This window comes from Hibiscus syriacus, unplaced genomic scaffold, assembly GCF_006381635.1.
Source record: "Hibiscus syriacus cultivar Baekdansim isolate YM2019G1 unplaced genomic scaffold, ASM638163v2 tig00007179_pilon, whole genome shotgun sequence".
In the NCBI taxonomy this organism is placed as follows: Eukaryota; Viridiplantae; Streptophyta; class Magnoliopsida; order Malvales; family Malvaceae; genus Hibiscus; species Hibiscus syriacus.
The window spans coordinates 175,779-195,260 of record NW_024062128.1 but is presented as its reverse complement, the minus strand read 5'-3'; the positions used below and the strand labels follow the sequence as shown (position 1 = coordinate 195,260).

General features: G+C 34.7%; 2 protein-coding genes across 2 annotated transcripts; one reads left to right on the top strand and one right to left on the bottom strand.

The window, feature by feature from the left end:
- Positions 1-10,835: 10,835 nt before the first annotated feature.
- Positions 10,836-14,985, bottom strand: LOC120201342. Its single transcript, XM_039201969.1, has 7 exons — positions 14,723-14,985; positions 13,036-13,302; positions 12,337-12,975; positions 11,549-11,722; positions 11,290-11,423; positions 11,001-11,111; positions 10,836-10,915 (listed from the first exon to the last, which is right to left on the bottom strand). Exons 1-7 carry the CDS (start codon positions 14,849-14,851, stop codon positions 10,837-10,839), a joined length of 1,533 nt encoding a protein of 510 aa, XP_039057900.1. The 5' UTR covers positions 14,852-14,985; the 3' UTR covers position 10,836.
- Positions 14,986-16,829: 1,844 nt separating this feature from the next.
- Positions 16,830-17,430, top strand: LOC120201343 (extensin-like). The gene has a single exon (XM_039201970.1). It carries the CDS (start codon positions 16,885-16,887, stop codon positions 17,209-17,211), a length of 327 nt encoding a protein of 108 aa, XP_039057901.1. The 5' UTR covers positions 16,830-16,884; the 3' UTR covers positions 17,212-17,430.
- Positions 17,431-19,482: the final 2,052 nt, after the last annotated feature.

The window sequence follows — 19,482 nt, the reverse complement described above, 5'->3', positions numbered from 1 at the left end:
CAAGAGAGGAAATGAGGAAGATGACAGGTGACGGCACGTGGACGGTTTCATGCAAAATTTCAGTCAAAATCAAAATGTGTTTGCTTTTCTTTCTTTTCATTTTGTTCTTTTTGGATGATTTGATATTTTGATTTAGATTTAATAAGAATTTTGTTTGTAAACTAATATTTTAAATATTTTTTAAAATGATAATACAAAATTTATTATTATTATTATTATTATTATACTAAGCCACTTTAAAAAGGTGATAATTACAGAATAGTGACAAGTGGACTCTGGTGGGCTCTCCATCCGAATTCTTTCTCTCTCTCTCTCTCCATCGTCCGATTTACGTTTCTCTTTGGGAATATATTATTGTAATTAAACGATTATAAAATATGAAAAGTCTTTCCTATTTAAAATTTAATAATAAATATATATTTGTCTTTATTGAAGGAAATTTCTTGGAAAGTTCAAGTTTGTTTATTTACAAATTGAACTTATCTAAAATGAACTAATAAACCTATATATTAATTAAATAATAATAATAATAATAAATTTAGAGTTAGAATTTATTTACACAATATTCAATTCTTTAGTTTACACATATTTATAATCGTTTCATAAGTGAAAATAGATGATTGATATTGATTTTTTTCAATGAATATCTTTTCATTTTCTACTATTAATCTTAGTCATATATTTTCAGACACCGAACAGTTTTAAATATATGTAAAACTTCGAATTTTACATTGTATAACATTATCTTATCCCAAAAATTTAACAACTAATATAAAATTATAAATCATATATTACTAGATTCTATCATAGAGACGATTAAAAAATGCTTAATATAAAAATAAGTACTCAAACTATACCTAAAGTTAACTTTAAGTACCCAATTTTTGTTCTCATTAAAAACATGTGTCTAACGTTTTCAACATTACACTTTTAGTTGTCTGGGCCGTTAGCACCGTTAAATTCAACCGTTAAGTGATATACACACACACTCTGCAGATAAAGCTACTCGAACTCAAGACCTCAAAAGAGAACAATATTTTATTTAACCATTAAATCTAATTAATGAGTTCGAGATATTAAATTTTTAAAACAGTGACAATGATTCAAATCTTGATGTTATGAATTAAGTAAACTAAGTTGGTTGGATCATTCTTATAATGAATTTTTATAATATTCAATCATAATTAATCTTTCAATAAATAAATATAAATAATTAAAGAAAAAATAAAAAGGCATGATCTAATCAATTCAATAAAAGGAAAAAAAAAAGGAAAGGAACATGCTCTAGTCAATTCCAATAGCAATAGAGGAGGAGATGTGGTGTGATTGAAAAATGCAAACTATTCAATGGTTCTATAATAAAACCGTTAATTATGGTATGGGCAGTTACATATGTATAATGTTGGACGGTTGTTAGTGGAAGATTTTTTAAGGTTCGCTTTTTTAAAAATAAAACTATAAACAATATATTCGATAATAATTGAAAAAAAATAATTATAAGTAATATATTTGATAAATTTAATTAGAATAAAATTTGATAATATAAAAATACATATTTTTTTAAAGAAAAATCTCTATTTATTTGTGGATCAGTTTAATAATGAAATATAAAATAATTGAATAAAAATAAAATAGTGGCAAGGGGGAAATTAAAGATGCAGTGCCGACATAAACAAGAGTGGTGTGGAATGTCCCTTTACAGGAAATAAAATAAATTAAAGAACTGTCGGGAAAAGTCAAACCTAAGAGCTTGTTTTCCGTGGTGATTATAATTAAATAAGAAAAAAAGAATTTATAAATAAATATGATGATTATAATTGCGAAAGGACATAAGATACGAATCTGATGATTTCGACTCAATCCGTCTCGATCCAGTTGAATTTTTTAAAGGTGATGTTCGTTTAGATCGGGTTTAGGATGAAAAATACTCCATCTAACTTGAAAAAATATAATTTTATCTTATATATTTAAAAATAATTATAATAATACTACTATAAATATTATTTTTCAATTAAATCATTATTTTTATTAAATAAAAAAAGATTTTTTATTATTTCAGGTCGGATTTAAGTCGGGTAGATGATATATATTTTTCAAATCGGATCGAATCAAGTAGACGATGTAAAATTTTTGAATCGAGTCGAATTAACTCAAACCCTACCCATGCCCATCCCTAAATATACCATCCTTCCACTTTGAACAAGATAAGGGTTATTTGACTCTTTTTGGTAAAAAGATTTGAACTTATCCAATAGTTTTCATTTTTACCTTTTATTTAAGACTTCTGTTACAACACGTAGAAAAGGATATAATTTAATTTAATGACATATTTATAAATATTTTTGAAAATTAGTATATATGTATATATATATATATATTAATAATTTAAAAAATATGCAGATAAATATAAATAAAATTTTAAGAAAAACATGAGTACATAACTAATAAAACATTAAGGATATTTTTTAATATTATACCAAATAAATACCAAGTGAAAGACCCGGATCTTTGCTTCATATTGGATTTCCCCCAAAGCCTTAATTCATTAACCCTAAATATAATTATTTCGGCTTTTTTTGGTTGGAAAAGAAAAAAAAAAGGCCGTCTAGCTTCCCGTCTTGTCCACTATCAATAGCTCCTCAGCTTCCTTAGGGTAATCTTCATACTACATATTAATAAACACTCATAATCATCGAAGATAGATAACGATTGAATTGTAATAATATTAGTTTGTTAACGAATCATCATTTTTATTTATACTTTTACATCAATACTGATGATGTTGATACTTTACCATCGAATAGTGTTTGTTTGCATCTATGATTTATCTGAAATGTTTGATTGAGTTTTTAACTCTTATCTGTATCAATTGGTTATTAACTGAATTCATTGAGCGACCTCAGTGGTTAAAATATTCATGCAGTATGGATATCTATTCATTTCTAGTATTAAATGTTCATGCAGTAAGAATAAGAAGGGATTGGCTGAGTATCCCACTTTTTTTCCGACTCCTGTTAGGGAATAAATAAGGTTTTAGATGTATACATAGAGAAAGCCGTGTGCAATGAAAAACGCAAGCATGATTTGGGGAGGGAATTTTTATTCTTTAACTATAACTATTTAATGATTAATAAAATTTAATGAAATTTCAATTTCATTTTAACAATAAAATTATCTACTCCGTCCGACTAGTTTTTCAACCTTATTTTTATTCGAGTAGTTACGTCTACAGAGTATATGACATCGATTTGTGACGTTATATATGAGATTATAAAAACAAAGTTAGCGTATCTTTTCAACCCTATTTTTTAACTTTAATATGCAATTTGATCCCAAATTCTTTTGTGCAACTTGACATTTGACTTTGATCTATAAGTTTCTCCTAACTTTGGCTTGGACTAGTAATTTCGCGCTTTAATTATTTTTTTGTGCAATTTAGTCTCTGATTTTGATATGCAATTTGACCATTAACTATTTTTTACAATTTAAAATGATAATCAAAATTTATATTATTTTAAAATTTATATGAAGGGTTAAGATTTATATTTTAAATTTTAATTTAATAAATATTTAAATATTTAATTAAAGATGAATATATATTAAAAAAGTTTATGATAAAATTATTGATCAAAATCAATGTCATAGATCAAATTATACCTAAAAAAAGAATTAGAGTGCAAAAAGTACATTAATCTTAAAAATTATAAAAATAACAGAATGAAAAAATACATTTAGATAATATATATTATAGTATTCCAATAATTTTTTTTTATCTAAATTAATATTCGATCAGTAAGAGAAATTAAAATCGGATCAAATATTTAGAATAGTTAGTCCAATAGAACCAATGAAGGAAAATGGTAGTGGAACTGATAAGGCAAAGAGAGAGCCATTTATAACTCTGTTCCATAGAGAGCAAAGAGAGGGACATGGTGGTGGAGGTGGTGATAATGGCCCTGGTTCAGAGGACAAAGCATCAAAATCAGCAAAGAAACAATGGGGTTTCGATGGATTCAAGAAATGGAGGAGAAATGTTCTGAGGATGAGACTGCTCCTTTGCCTCTGAATGAAAGATCGGATAGTGAGGCTTTCATGGGATCATGCCAGTGTTATGGTAGAAGAAGAAGAGAGAAGAGGAAGCATCGAAGAAGAGAGACGAGGAAGCAGGAGCAATTGGGAAAGGGGGATCGAGGGTTAGGGATTGAAGATAGGATTGGGAATTAAATCACACGTGAGATGCACAGGAAACTTACACAGCAGAGGAGCAGGCCTGGAAGGGAATGGCGTGATGGAGCAGCCCAACACGAAGGCCCAGTATCTGATAAAAAATAGAAAGAGAAGAATCATTCTGTTAGATGGTTGTTATGACAATGGACAGCTGGCAGGAATTCTATGGCTTATGTAATTAAATAATACTAGGCTTGATTGTAAAAAGTTTTCTTAGAAAATGAATGATGCAAACTTCTTCTGAAATCTCTCAATTCTTCTTCTAAAACCTATTTTCTTTCGACATTCTTCTCTACAAAAATCCAGTCTATAACAAATTGGTATTCAGAGCCTCGATTCTGGCATGCCAAAGAAGAATCAAACTATGGCTGAAGCTGATTTATCAGGGTTGCAAAAGCAGATTGAAGAATTAACTGCTTTAGTTAAACAAGGACGGGATGAAACCAATCCACCCAAATGGTGGGAAAATCAAGAGAATCGAATCAATGCATTGGAGTCTAGAATGGAAACGAATCAGGGCTATGTGGAAGAGCTATTGAAGATATTGACAGGTAGAACTGGTGACCAAGTGCAATCTGTGGGTGAGCAGGTACAATCTCCTGATACTTCTAAAAATAAGGAAAAGACTCCTGTTATGGTAACTGTGCTGAATGACAAATCTAGGTTTACTTATAAAACTGATGAACCTGGGATATTAAAGTCTAAACCTGATGATTGTCTAGCCATTAAGAACAGTTATAGGCCTGAGAATCAATGGGTGAAAATAGTGATTCTAGACCTATTATAGTGGGACTAGAAGCTGAAAAAAAGGGGCCAGGGAGTTCATTTAGTTCTGGGGTTATGTGGAATAGACCTAAAATAGAACTTCCTTTCTTTGAAGGGGTTAATCCGAGAGGGTGGGTGCAGAAGTGCCTGAAATACTTTTCTATTTGTGGGGTTCCTGTTGAGCAGAGAGTGGAACTAGCTACAATGTATTTAACAGGCAAGGCAGAAGTTTGGTTTGATGGTTACATTATGCAAAAACACCATGTGACATGGCATGAATTTGAAGCTGATCTTTGTCATAGATTCAGTGATAGAACTTTTTCTGATATTGTTGAGGAGTTCACTAAATTGACTCAGAAAGGGTCTGTGGAAGATTATCAAGAGAAGTTTGAGGAGTTACAACCTCATATGTTGTTGCAGAATCCTACTTTGACTGAGGAATTTTTTGTGTCACTTTTTATTAGTGGACTTAGAGATGATATCAAGCATAGGGTCAAGGCTTTAGATCCTAAAAACTTATCTGAAGCATCTAAACAGGCCAAACTGTATGAACTGTCTGTGGAGTTTGAGAACAGAAGAGTGAGGTCTTCTTTTAAAAACCCACCCTACCCAAACCCCTTATATATATCTAAACCTACACTGCCAGTACCTACAAAACCTACAGCAGTACCAAATCCAAAGCAAAATCTTATGGATTACAGAAGGCAAAATAACCTCTGCTTTAAATGTGGTGAAAAGTATTTGCCGGGCCATCAGTGTAAACCAGGCAATTGAATATGATTACTGAAGAAGTTGATCCTTCTCTATTAGAGGTATGTCCTACTGATGCTGAGCATATTCAACAACAAGAAGAGGAAATCTGGAAATTTCTATGAATGCTATTACTGGCTGCATTGGTCATAATACATTGAGAATACAGGGCAATATTCAGGAAAACCATTGAATATCCTAATTGACAGTGGCAGTACACACAGTTTTTTAACTCCTACATGGGCTGATGCTGGCATACAGATTAATACTGCTTATCCTTTGGCTATTACTGTGGCTAATGGCCAACAGTTGTTCAGTTCTGCTAGATGCAACAAGGTTAAATGGGAAATGCAAGGACATACTTTTTCCCATGATTTTAGATTACTTAAATTGGGAGGCAGTGACATGGTATTGGGAGTTGATTGGATGAAGTTATTCAGTCCAATTTTGATGGACTTTAATAATATGACACTAAGTTTTGATCATGAAGGGGAACAGATTTGTATTCAGGGTCAACAAACCTCTACTGAATTATATCAAATATCAGGAGCTACTTTGCTTAAAATGAGTGCAAGGGATTCTGATATTATTGGTCATATTATCCTATTGACTATGACAGGACACTCTTCTTCTGTTCCTATAGAATTGCAACCTATATTGGATAAATACAGCAAGGTTTTTGCTGAACCAGAAGGCCTACCTCCTCAGAGGTCACATGACCATGCAATTCCACTAATACCTACTGCCACACCTGTTAATCTACGGCCTTATAGATTTCCTCATAATCAGAAGACTGAAGTTGAAAAACAGATAGCTGCTATGCTTTCTTCTTCTGTCATTCAGCCAAGCAGGAGCCCTTTTGCCTCTCCCTGCCTTCTTATTAAAAAGAAGGATGGCACTTGGAGGTTTTGTGTTGACTACAGACAACTAAACATTTGACCATCAAAGATAAGTTTCCTATTCCTATAGTGGAAGACTTATTGGATGAGTTAAATGGGGCAGTTTACTTTTCTAAGATTGATTTGAGATCAGGTTATTGGCAGATCAGAATTAAACCAGAAGATATTTACAAAACTGCCTTTAGAACTCATCAAGGGCATTATGAGTTTAAGGTAATGCCTTTTGGCCTTACTAATGCACCTGCTACATTTCAGGCTCTCATGAATGAGTTGTTCAGTTCTTTTCTTAGAAAATTTGTTTTAGTCTTCTTTGATGATATTTTGATTTATAGCAGCAGTATGCAACAACATGTTGAACATTTGAGGCTTGTTTTGGAAGTTTTGAAGGTGAACCAATTATTTGCAAAGTTATCTAAGTGTTTTTTTGGCCAGACTACAGTGGAATATCTTGGTCATATTATCTCTGCTGCAGGAGTGTCTACTGATCCTAGCAAAGTGGAAGTTATGCAGAATTGGCCTCAGCCTAAAACCCTTAAATCTCTCAGAGGGTTTCTAGGTCTAACTGGATATTACAGAAGATTTATTAGGCACTATGGTATTATTAGCAAACCATTAACACAGATGTTAAAAAAGGATGGTTTTCACTGGAATTCTGCTGCTTACAGTGCTTTTGAAGATCTTAAGAAGGCTATGTGTTCTGCTCCAGTTTTAGCATTGCCTGATTTTTCTAAAACATTTTATTTAGAAACAGATGCTAGCTCAGGAGGTGTAGGGGCTGTTTTATCTCAGGAAGGAAGACCTCTTGCTTATTTGAGTAAAGCTCTAAGCCCTAGACACTCAGCATTATCTATTTATGAAAGAGAATATCTTGCTATTCTCTTGGCTGTGTCTAAATGGAGGCATTATTTGGAGAGTGCAACATTTATTATTAAGACTGTTCATGAGCCCCTAAAGTTTCTTTTGGAGCAAAAGTTAACTACAACTATCCAAAAGAAATGGTTGACAAAGTTATTGGGATTAGATTATACAATTCAGTATAGAAAGGGGAAATCAAATGTAGTTGCTGATGCTTTATCTAGAAGATGGGAGGATCAAGCTCAATGCTTGACTATGGGAGTGACAGTTTTGATACCTAGTTGGGTTCAGGAGATTGAAGAAAGCTATAAGAGTGACTCTTTAGCTCAGAATTGGATTTCAATTCTGACTATTACTCCTATGGCTGACAGTAAGTGGAAGTTTTCTAAGGCTGTTCTTAGATATGATGGGAGAGTTTATATTGGATCTACTGGAAGCCTTAGATTACAGATTATACAATCTTTACATGACTCTCCTCAAGGGGGACACTCCGGGGCTCAGGCTACATATTATAAGATTAGGTCTAATTTTTATTGGCCAAATCTTAAATCTATGGTTGCTGCTTATGTTAGATGTTGCCAGACTTGCCAGCAAACTAAAGTGGAGCATTTAGCAAAGCCTGGTTTATTACAGCCACTACCTATTCCTAACCAGGCTTGGGAAATAATTTCTATGGATTTCATTGAAGGGTTGCCTACTTCACTAAAGAAAAATTGTATTTTGGTAATAGTAGATAAATTTACCAAATACAGTCATTTTCTCCCTTTAGCTCACCCTTATTCTGCAGCAGAGGTGGCTAAGCTCTACTTAGACAATGTGTACAAGCTACATGGCCAACCTAAAATGGCCATTTCTGATAGGGATAAGACCTTCACAAGTTTATTTTGGAAGGAATTTATGAAACAGTTAGGCACCAAGACAGTGTTCAGCACTGCTTACCATCCAGAAACAGATGGTCAAACAGAGAGAGTTAACCAGTGTTTGGAGCAGTATTTGAGAGGATTTTGTTTTTATAAACCTAAGCAATGGACTAAGTGGCTATCACATGCTGAATGGTGGTACAATACCACTTATCATACTGCCCTCAAGTTAACTCCTTTTCAGGCTTTATATGGCTACAAACCACCTATTATGGTTTGGCCTACAGAGTCTACAGTACATACTATTGCAGAAATCATGAACAACAGAGAAGTTACTAGACAGTTAATTCAAACTCAATTGCAGATGGCAAGTAATCGCATGAAGCAGCAACAAGATAAAAACAGAACTGAAAGGGTTTTTGAAGTAGGAGATATGGTCTACCTGAAATTGCAACCCTATCGACAGACATCTATTGCCCTGAGAAAGAATTTGAAATTAGCAGCAAAATATTATGGACCTTATAAAATTATTGAAAAGATTGGAAAAGTCGCTTATCGATTGGACTTACCGAAATCCTCTCGCTTGCATCCAGTCTTCCATGTGAGCCTTTTGAAGAAGTTCATCGGTGATTCATTGATTGCTGTCACTGAACCTCCTACAGTAGATGAAGAAGGAGGGTTACAAATCAAACCCTTGAAGATTATGGCAAGACGAATCGTAAATCGAAAGGGAAAACCTGTCACTCAGCTTTTGGTTCGTTGGGAGAATCTGACTGAAGAAAATGATACTTGGGAGGATTATACGACTCTCAAAGGCCAGTTTCCTGCGTTCGATCCTTGGGGACAAGGCTCGTCTCGAGGGATGGGTATTGTTATGGTAGAAGAAGAAGAGAGAAGAGGAAGCATCGAAGAAGAGAGACGAGGAAGCAGGAGCAATTGGGAAAGGGGGATCGAGGGTTAGGGATTGAAGATAGGATTGGGAATTAAATCACACGTGAGATGCACAGGAAACTTACACAGCAGAGGAGCAGGCCTGGAAGGGAATGGCGTGATGGAGCAGCCCAACACGAAGGCCCAGTATCTGATAAAAAATAGAAAGAGAAGAATCATTTTGTTAGATGGTTGTTATGACAATGGACAGCTGGCAGGAATTCTATGGCTTATGTAATTAAATAATACTAGGCTTGATTGTAAAAAGTTTTCTTAGAAAATGAATGATGCAAACTTCTTCTGAAATCTCTCAATTCTTCTTCTAAAACCTATTTTCTTTCGACATTCTTCTCTACAAAAATCCAGTCTATAACAGCCAGCTTGTTTCAACTCCGATCAGAGAGGGGCCGGACACAAAACAGATTAAGAGGAAGTTGCTTGCAGATGGAGCTCCATCAGATTTCTTCATTGATAAGGTTCATATCTCAATGTTGCAAAAAAGAAAAAAGGTTCTATTAAGTGTGTACTAATCTTGACTTGTATCCGAGTTGAACTTGCAGGTCTTAGGAGACAAAATAAAGGAGCTATCAAGGATTCAAGCAGAGCTCTCCACTACCAACCCGAATCTGAAGTTTTCGTAAGCAATTTCATTCCAACAAATCTTCATTTGGAGTAATCTGATAACTCTTATTTTGCATATTTGCTCAAATTTGTTGTTTGATTCTTGTAATTCCACTAGGAATGATCAAACTGAAGCAATTTCTAACAATTCTTCCTGTGGACAAGACTGACCTCAAAAAGTTCTTCCCCAAGTAAGGATGCTGAAAATTCTTCATTTCTATTAGCTTACATAAGAATTACTCTTTTTTCCGATTTTCAAGGTCATGATGTGATAGATATGGAGAAGTTGTACTAGATGTCGTGAAGAAAGAATACAAGGAGCATGTAGGGGAGATGGAGAACATGAGAAATATTACCAGACAGAAGCACAAGAACAACTCAATGCGATGGACAACTTTTGATGATGATAATGAGAACCGTCACCCAAATCTATTTGATAATAACACTAGTGGTGGCACTACCAAGGGCTTCAAAAATTATCCAGAATCAGCTTTCTTCCAAGATCAGAAAGCCTTTTGGCTCTTCTTTGCTGTATTAGGTGAAAAACCAACCGAGCAAGTGCTATGTTATACCATTTATTTGTATTATCTTGTTTTGCTATTTAGACATTTGCAACCATTTCTGATGTTTTAAGATGTACCACCAATGAATGTACTGTTAAAGAAGAAACTGTTCTTTATAATCTGTGGTGTTTATGTATCTTAACTGCATACCTTCGTGCATTCCTGAATCATGATTGATTATACCAACATCCATGCCATAACAAGCATCGATGACCAGTCAAATAGAACAAATAACCGGCAACATGCTCAATTTGTGAATATCCCATTTTCTAATTCCATATAGGCTGCTATGAGGAGATAAGACGTTACAACATTGTATAGATTTGTACAAGGATTCAATACTATACTTACACGTGTACAGTTTGATCAAAGAGATGGAATCTCAGGGTTTGACGCATAGGACTCCCCACCATTACGAACATCGCCTCTGCAAAGTGGACACACCCTGTAAACCAGAGCAAAAGAGAGGTAAGTTCCCAAAAGAGAAAATGCACGGTGTAGGGGAAGCATAGGGTTAGTAGTAACAGTACCCGTGTATTTCTTTGAGCCATTTATCCACGCAAGCCATGTGAAACTCGTGCTGGCAAGGCAGAACTCTTATTTGGTCCCCTTCCTCATATTCAGCCAAGCATATATGACACCTACGATCAGAAGAAACAATGCAAATATAAATAAAATAATGTATTCTACATATGATAAACAAAGACACATAGCTATTAAAAGAAAGGCGAAACTGAATTTAACCACTCCCTTGCCTATACTCTTTCAGGAGCAAATTGACATGCACCTTCAATCTACAAGTCCAAAGAAAGAACTTACTGTTCAACAGCATCCATACATTCAGCTGCATTCACTTTTGGGTGACTTCTGAGAGGGAAAGAATCTACTACAGATTCAGGAGCTGGTGGTGATACCATGGATAGGGAAAGTGCTACTGGTTGACGATGCAAAACCTACAAATTACGATTTGGAAAAGAATATCAACATCTCATGCAGCAAGGACAGTAGACATAATGACAGAAACAATGTGGTTTGACATTAGACAGGTAGAACATGGAAGTTGGTAAAGAAAAACTACCTCAAATAGAGCCTCAGCAAGCATTACTATTCGTGATATGCTTACACGAGCACTTGGCTCATCAGTCCTCAAGTAAGAATCACAGGAGCAAGTGCCATCAGGGTGGATTCCAGAAGGACAGAATGTAGTTGGCCGACTATTTTCATCATTTCCACCACGTAGCCTTTCCCAGATCTGAAAATAGTCAAAGGAGATAATTTATATAAGTTACCTAAGGAAACTAGGCATAGCATTGGAGCAGAGGGGCAGATATTGCCTTATCTGCGGCCACCCCAACTTTGGTACACACATTATATACACGTGTGTGTGTGTGTACTGTCTTCAATGCCCAAATGCTAAAGAGAATTCGATAAATTCTGTGAAATGATTAGAATGATTAAAAACCTTCATAGATGCATAAAAAGATTCAACAGATGCTCTAACAAAAAAAAGGGACAGGAGACTATAAACCCCAACATCCAGGAATAACCACCCCAACTTTGGTACACACATTATATACACGTGTGTGTGTGTGTACTGTCTTCAATGCCCAAATGCTAAAGAGAATTCGATAAATTCTGTGAAATGATTAGAATGATTAAAAACCTTCATAGATGCATAAAAAGATTCAACAGATGCTCTAACAAAAAAAAGGGACAGGAGACTATAAACCCCAACATCCAGGAATAATGGAGTCAAAATAATTTTCAAAAGAAATCTAGCTACCTAAAGCAATTTCTTATATATATATCTCTACCAAAAGCAAGTTTAATAAACTTCAAAATTCAAAGTGCTTTACAATTAACTACCTCTAATCTCGAGTGTCGTCGTCGTCGTTCATTCAATCTATGAATTCTACTTCTGAGGTAACCAGAATCACCTTGAGCTCCTTCATAAAGCAAATCACCATTGAAATCAATGAGCCATCTGTTATCAAACCCTGTATCATTATCATCATCCATCGAAAGAAAAATGGATGGGGAATTATCAATTCTTCTAAAACTACGTCTTGAGAAAGCATCTGAGAACAATCTTCTGTTGTTCCTCCTGGCTTCACGATTGCTAGTTTCAGCACTGCCACCAGATAAAATATTGGAAGAGAGACTCCGAAGATCAACATGAAGAACACTTCCATCTCCTTGGCCCCTTTCCCTATTGGATACGATAAATCCTAAACCTGAAGGCATTGTCTCTAGAATGGATTCACCGCCTAATATGTGAGAACTCTCTGGTTCTGAGGCATGAGAAGCAGAAGCAGAACCAGAGTCATGGGCTGTTGTTACTTCACCCAACTGATTCTCAACAAATATCCTACGCGAATGTGAGTCTTCAAGACCTCGAGGAGATAAAATACTTGACTCAGGACGCATCTGAGATGCAACATTGTTTGCATCAGATCTGACTGCTTCCTCATTATTCGAAAGATTTACTGAGACAGAGTTCGAAGACTCTTGTTCTGATAAGGGAGTGCTAGCTGAGGTACTACTACTACAAGATTCGCCACTTACCTGAGGAGCAACTAACTCTGCATTTTCAGTCAAGCATTTCCTACAGTTACTTGTTTCTACATCTCTAGAATCACCTTCAACAGATGAATCCTCACTGGCTGCAGTACTGCTTTCAGCTGGAATTCCAATTTCAGTGTCAATGCTGCTAAATCTTGTTCCCGTACTGCATATCAGAGCAGATTCCTCCAATGGACTTCGGACAATGTTGGTAACCGGGTCACAGTGTTCTGCTGACTTCACTAGGATTCCAGTTGGATAAGCTTCCCTCTACATCAAAAGAATGTATTGTATCATTGCCTGATGCATATTCTAGAGCTTCCATGTAAAATAACATGGTTACAATCTAAATAGAGGAAGGACAAGATAACTTCCAAGACATAAACTTGTTCATGAACATGTAATCCAAGAGACATCTGTTGGTGCTAACATAATTAGAATTCTCTAGACTCTTGTACCCTGAAGACTTCATAGAACTCTCTTGGTGACCCGGGTTTGGAGCAAAGATTATGAAATGCTCAACCACTGCCACGAAGAAGCTTCTGTGCTGCCTCCTGTCTACATCTTGGAACCGAGAGGAAAGCTAAAAGGTGAAGCTACTTAATCAAATTTTAACTTGACACGAACATATTCAAAATTCAAAGTTTTATTGTTTATTTTAAATAAAAAAGAAAAGGTACCAAAAACATCTGAAAAACAATCTAAGCATCTAACCAAGAAAACTTGCTAAACTAATGTCCGCCTCCAAGAATTTGTGTTGCTAATTTAAGCTAGAGTGCTCTTACTTTACAAACCTACAAACCATTCAGCGTGATATACTGCAAAAGAACAACACACTTCTTTTTTGGTTCTTCCCTTCAAATAAATTATACACTCTCAACTGACCAAGCAAATATAAGTGAATCCGAAATTTCTCTTTAACTCGGAGAAAAAGAACTTATTGGCACATTACACTGACTTCAAAATTTGCAAGCACGGGAAGTTTGGTTTTATTTTCTTCTTAAGGAGCTACATGGGAAGGGAACAGTTGAATGAGCACATTTCACGGGACAGCAACCAGACAAGCTTATACTTTGGGACAAGGTGGCTGCAAGAACCAGTAAACATTCTCTAATCAGTGCTAAAGTCTGATACAGCATGAGAATCAAATCCTGCAAGGAACCAGGTTCTTCATGTTTCCTTAAGATCATTTTCCATTATGAAGCTATCGGTGAATACATTATTGAACCTACTGCAGTAATACAGAAAGAAAATTTCTTGTCTTTCAGAATGATCAATACAACATCAATTAAAGCACTATTTAAAATGAAGCAGCCACTAAAAGTTGGAATCCTTAAACAGAACGGAGCAACTCTCAGACAAAATAATAATAAAAATGATCAAAGGGAATAAAAATCAATAAAGGAGCATCTGGCTTATTAATTGAGCAGCATAAGAATCAATAATCTACAAATAATATATCTCAAGCTTGAATTAAAGCCCAAAAAGAAGACGAAATAGTTTTCTATACGAATTAAGCCTAAACCAGATTGCAAAAATGTTTAATGGGCATAGAAAATTAAGAAAAGACAAGAAACGGGGCATTGACTTTATGATTAAGAAGCCCAGAATCAATATTATACCAAAATCATTCATCAACCAAATAAGGCAATAGAAATTAGAAAGGACCAAACTGTTCATGGCTAATTACATCAAGAGGAGCATGAGAAGAAGAGCCAGCGCAGATGAAAAACGAAGAGATTCTGGAACGCCGTTTGGGACGGTGGTTGAGTCTCCCCCGTGATGGGTTCGACCCAAATCGGCTGCCACATAACCCCATCCCAACCCCTTCTTTCCAAGCCTCCTACTTCAAAAGCTTTTTTGGGGAAAAGAACCTCTCTTATTTTCCCTCCAAGTGCAAGTCAATAAATGAAGATAGAAGGAGAAGACTCAATTAAATGTTTGCAAAATCTTTTTTTTAAGGGAAATACTTTAGAAATTAATTACATGTGCAGGCTTACGTATGAATGGGAAAGAAGAAAGGCAGAAAACTGGGTCTAGTTTGAAAGACAGAGGAGCGTCTGTGTTTTTGGACTTTTTGTTTTACACCATGGATTTCAAATCACCAGAATAGCCATTTCCCATTTTAATTAGATTAGGTGATAATGTTTTTTACTATTTTATTATAATGTAAAAATAAAAATTTTGAAGGGTACAGTGTATCAATGAATTGTTCTCATTTTAATCATTGAATTTTTAAATAATATAAAATAGTTATTAAAATTATCAAATTACTATAATAAAATAAAATTTATTATTTATTATAATAAATTGGATAACTATTTAGAATAATTTGATAATTTTTTTATAAATTTTTATAATGATTTGATAAAATCTAATGATCCTTTTATAATATTTGAAAGTATTATGACTAAAAGAACTATTTGAATATGATTTTTTATATACTTTATCCCCATTTTGAAGTTTTGTTTTTAGTTATTGTTGTATTTTGTCATAGGGTAAAGTGCACAATTACCATTTAAATTCGGGTAGTGTATCTTTCAGACTGTTTAACTTTCAATTGTTTTAATTATAACATTGAACTTTGTTTTTGACTTCAATTGTAATGTTTTATCGTTAAATCAAATAACATGATGACATGAACAAAACAACATTATTTTAGTGTGATTATTGATACCTGAAACGAAATCGTTTTAGGTACTAAACTTTTAGGGTGCATTAATTTTGTCATTAAACTTTTAAACATATCACTTTTAGGCTTTGGACTTTCCAACCACAGCTGGCAATGAATTATCATACTTCATAAAATCAATATTAAAATGTTTGTATTTCATTCCTAATTATCCTCATATGATTTTTTTTTATGAAATCCACCCAGAATCAATGAAATTAAACAAAAAAATTATAATTTTTTAGGATTAATGGTCTTCTTGGATTTAAGGGATTTTATTTTATTTTCTTCAAAATTTTGAACGGTGAGGAGTATTATTTCAAGAAGAAGAATAACATGCCATAAAATTAGCCTCATCAAACGACCAACAAAGAAGATCATAGTATTAACATGTCAAACCTTTAGATTAATTTTTATCAATTTTATGTGGATTTCGTGGAAAATCAATTAGATGATAAGAAAGAGGATGGAAACATAAACATTTTGATATCGATCTTGTTGCAAATGGCGATTGATGACGAATGGCGATTAACTATCAACGACGGTCAAAAAATTCTCCACTTAAAGTTAAAACATTTTTAAAGTTTAATGATAAAATCGATACACACCCAAAGTTCAATGAAACAATGTTATTTTGGGCATCAGGATACGCCAAAACAAAATCATTTTATCTACGTCATCAAAATAACATAAAGATCCATCAACGTCGTTATGTTATTGAAATTTAACGGCACAATGTTATAATTTAGTCCAAAATGAATATTAAGTGTTATAATTGAAGCAATTGAAAGTTTAATATTATAAACGATATATTACTTAAAATTTAACGACATCTTATGTAATTTATCCTTTATAATACATATATATGTATGTATTGATTGCTTGATGTGCAGTGAAAGACAGGTGGAACCAATCGGAGGATCACGTGTAAAATTGAGCAAACGCAGGCATTGGAGGGTCGTTGATGACTATTTCTAAAACGACAATGACTTTTTGGCACACAATTCACTGTTGCCTTATCCCTTTTCATTCACAAACTTACACGTTTCTTTCTTTATAGCCACGAATAGTTTTTATATTATTTTAAAATGTTATATTTGTTTATTAATTAAAGAATGATAAATTATTAAGAATTGGCTTGAACAATTTGATGTGCATAAATTAGGTAATATAGCAGGGAGATGGACTATCCTCCGCCTCCACCGACCCACCAAGCGCATCATCCACATCCAGGACCGCCACCTGGACCTCCTCAACCACACCCTGGGCCGCCTCCTCCGCATGTACCACAACATCCGCACCCAGGGCCGCCTCCTCCACATGTACCAACGAGTCCTGAACATCCTCACTATAAGCACCAGTATCACCAAGGTCGACCACCACTTCCAGTACCCGCATATGCACCACAAGCTCCAGCTCCTCCTCCTCCTCACCACCACCAAGGTCCACCTTCACCGCGTCCAGATGGCCATCGGCCACCGGAGCAAGGCTGTTGTGTGATAATATAAAAGATTCGACTTCAAACGTTTCGACTGATATGGGACGCAGATGTTATTACTAGGGCGTATCATGTTGTCATGTAGATGAAGTGTTAGCATATATGTGAGAGTATATATATATATATATATATATATATATATATAAATGGGTATTGGTAAGAGTATGTGTATGTACTTTAAGTGAAATAAAATATATGTATTGCTTCTATTGTTAATATTTTTTTAATATATGATTTACATTCATTTCAAGAGAATTTATTTTTAAGAAAAAATCAATTTAATCACATGATTTAAAATTTATTAAGTTTTATCTAAATTTTCTTCTCTAATCCAATTCAATAGTAAGGTGGTAGCTGATCAATTATTATAACATGATATCTGTTCAAAAACAATTGAACGATTAAAAATACATATATATCATGTAAAATAGTTATTCGATTATGATCTTTTTAAAGGGAATAACTTTCTTTTTTATCAAATCGAATTAATTGAGATATCTATTTAATAAGTATTAACATATAAAATGAACTACAAACAAAATAAAATCATTTTTTAATCACAAATTAATTAAACTAGTTTCAACCTGAGCTTATTTACCGTTAGAAAGTTGTAATATATTTTTTATTATTTTTTTGATATAATAATAAGACAAGAATTAGCTGGAGGTTTGAAGATCTCGCAGCAGCGTGGAAGATAACTCCGAAGGTGGCTCTAAGAAAACAGTAGCAGCAATGGGGGTTCCTCGACTCAAAGCAGCCAGCCTATCTGCAACCATATTTTGCTCCCTAAATACATGTGATACCTTTATGATCCACTCATGTTCGAGCAGCTCATGGATTTTAGTAACCAAAGCACTCCCCACAAGCGCAGCCGAAGAAAAAGTACAGATCTTCATAACCTCTAGGTTATCGGTTTCCAGTTCAATTTTTCGAATTCCTAGCCTCCAAGCATGCAACAAGAGATCATGAATACCCCACAACTCAGCGGTAAGAATCAAACACCTTCCTAGGCTACGCGTGAAACCAAAAATCCATTCTCCCTCAGAGTTGCGCAGAACACCTCCTGCAACCGCCATATTATCACACGTTCTTACAGCCCCATCCGAATTTCCCTTAATCCAACCTGTGAGAGGCTGGATCCAAGACAAAATACTTCTAGATATCGATGGACTATAATTAGTGGTGCTAACCTTAGCAATCACAATATCATCAACAAAGCGATCGCAACGATAAATAAACTCCTCTCTTTCCACATAATTTGGATAAGAGAGAATACTACATCTTCGTTTCCAAAGGTGCCAACAGTAAACAGAGAAGCGAATATCCCAATTATCATTCATTCGTGCATACACTTCAGTAGCCCTTAAGTTACGTTTAATCCAAATCTTATAAGAAAGAGCCCAGAACTCATTAAGCTTCTCAGGCTTGATAACCCTTACCCACAGATTCATAGCCATACTGCAATGACGCAAAATATGGTCAGCATCCTCCCTAACAGCCCCACAAATCTTACAATCCACTAGGCTAGAAAGGTGTCGACGAGATCGTTCAGTATTGGTAAGAATTCGATCATAGAATAATAGCCAAAGAAAAGTATGAATTCTTTGTGGAACTTATAGCTTCCAAATCAAACTCCATAGAGGATGTTCCTTACTATTGCCAATGATCATACCAAAAATCTGTATCTCGCCCATCCCGTATATTCCAAGCGATATTATCGTACAACTCACTCCAAATGTATCGTAATCCTTTCCACAAGCGGGAGCCATTAGTATGATTTAATGAAACAGGAACAAGACTGTCCCATTTATATTTTCCACGAAGAGTGCGAACCCAAAGTTTCTCCGGATTGGTTATCAATTGGAAACCCACCTTCATCAAGAATGCCTTGTTTTGATTATATAGATTCCGAATACCCACACCTCCAAATTTTATTGGCTGCTGCATAGATTCCCATTTAACCAGGGGAATACCAGTACAACCATTATTCGAGCCCCAAACAAATCTTCGAATAATCTTTTTCACTTCAATACACAAACTTTTCGGCATCCAAGTTGATTGCATCACATAGACCGGGATAACCTGAAGTGTAGCCTTAGCAAGTGTTATACGACCTGCTAAAGTAAGACATTTCGCCGCCCAACCCGACAGTCGTTGATTCAATCTATCAATGAGATAAGAGTATGTGGCTTTAGTGACTCTATTATGGAGTAAAGGGACACCCAAATATTTGCCAAGATCCTGAACCTCCTCAAATCCGAAACTTTGAGAAATAGCCTGA

Coding starts and splice junctions, on each gene's coding strand:
- LOC120201342 (XM_039201969.1), bottom strand. CDS start 14,851: ATGGGGTTATGTGGCAGCCGATTTGGGTCGAACCCATCACGGGGGAGA. Junction 13,303..14,722: donor CTTCTCATGCTCCTCTTGAT/GTAATTAGCCAT, acceptor CTTTTGATGTAG/AGGGAAGCTTATCCAACTGG. Junction 11,424..11,548: donor TTGCTGAGGCTCTATTTGAG/GTAGTTTTTCTT, acceptor CGTAATTTGTAG/GTTTTGCATCGTCAACCAGT.
- LOC120201343 (XM_039201970.1), top strand. CDS start 16,885: ATGGACTATCCTCCGCCTCCACCGACCCACCAAGCGCATCATCCACAT.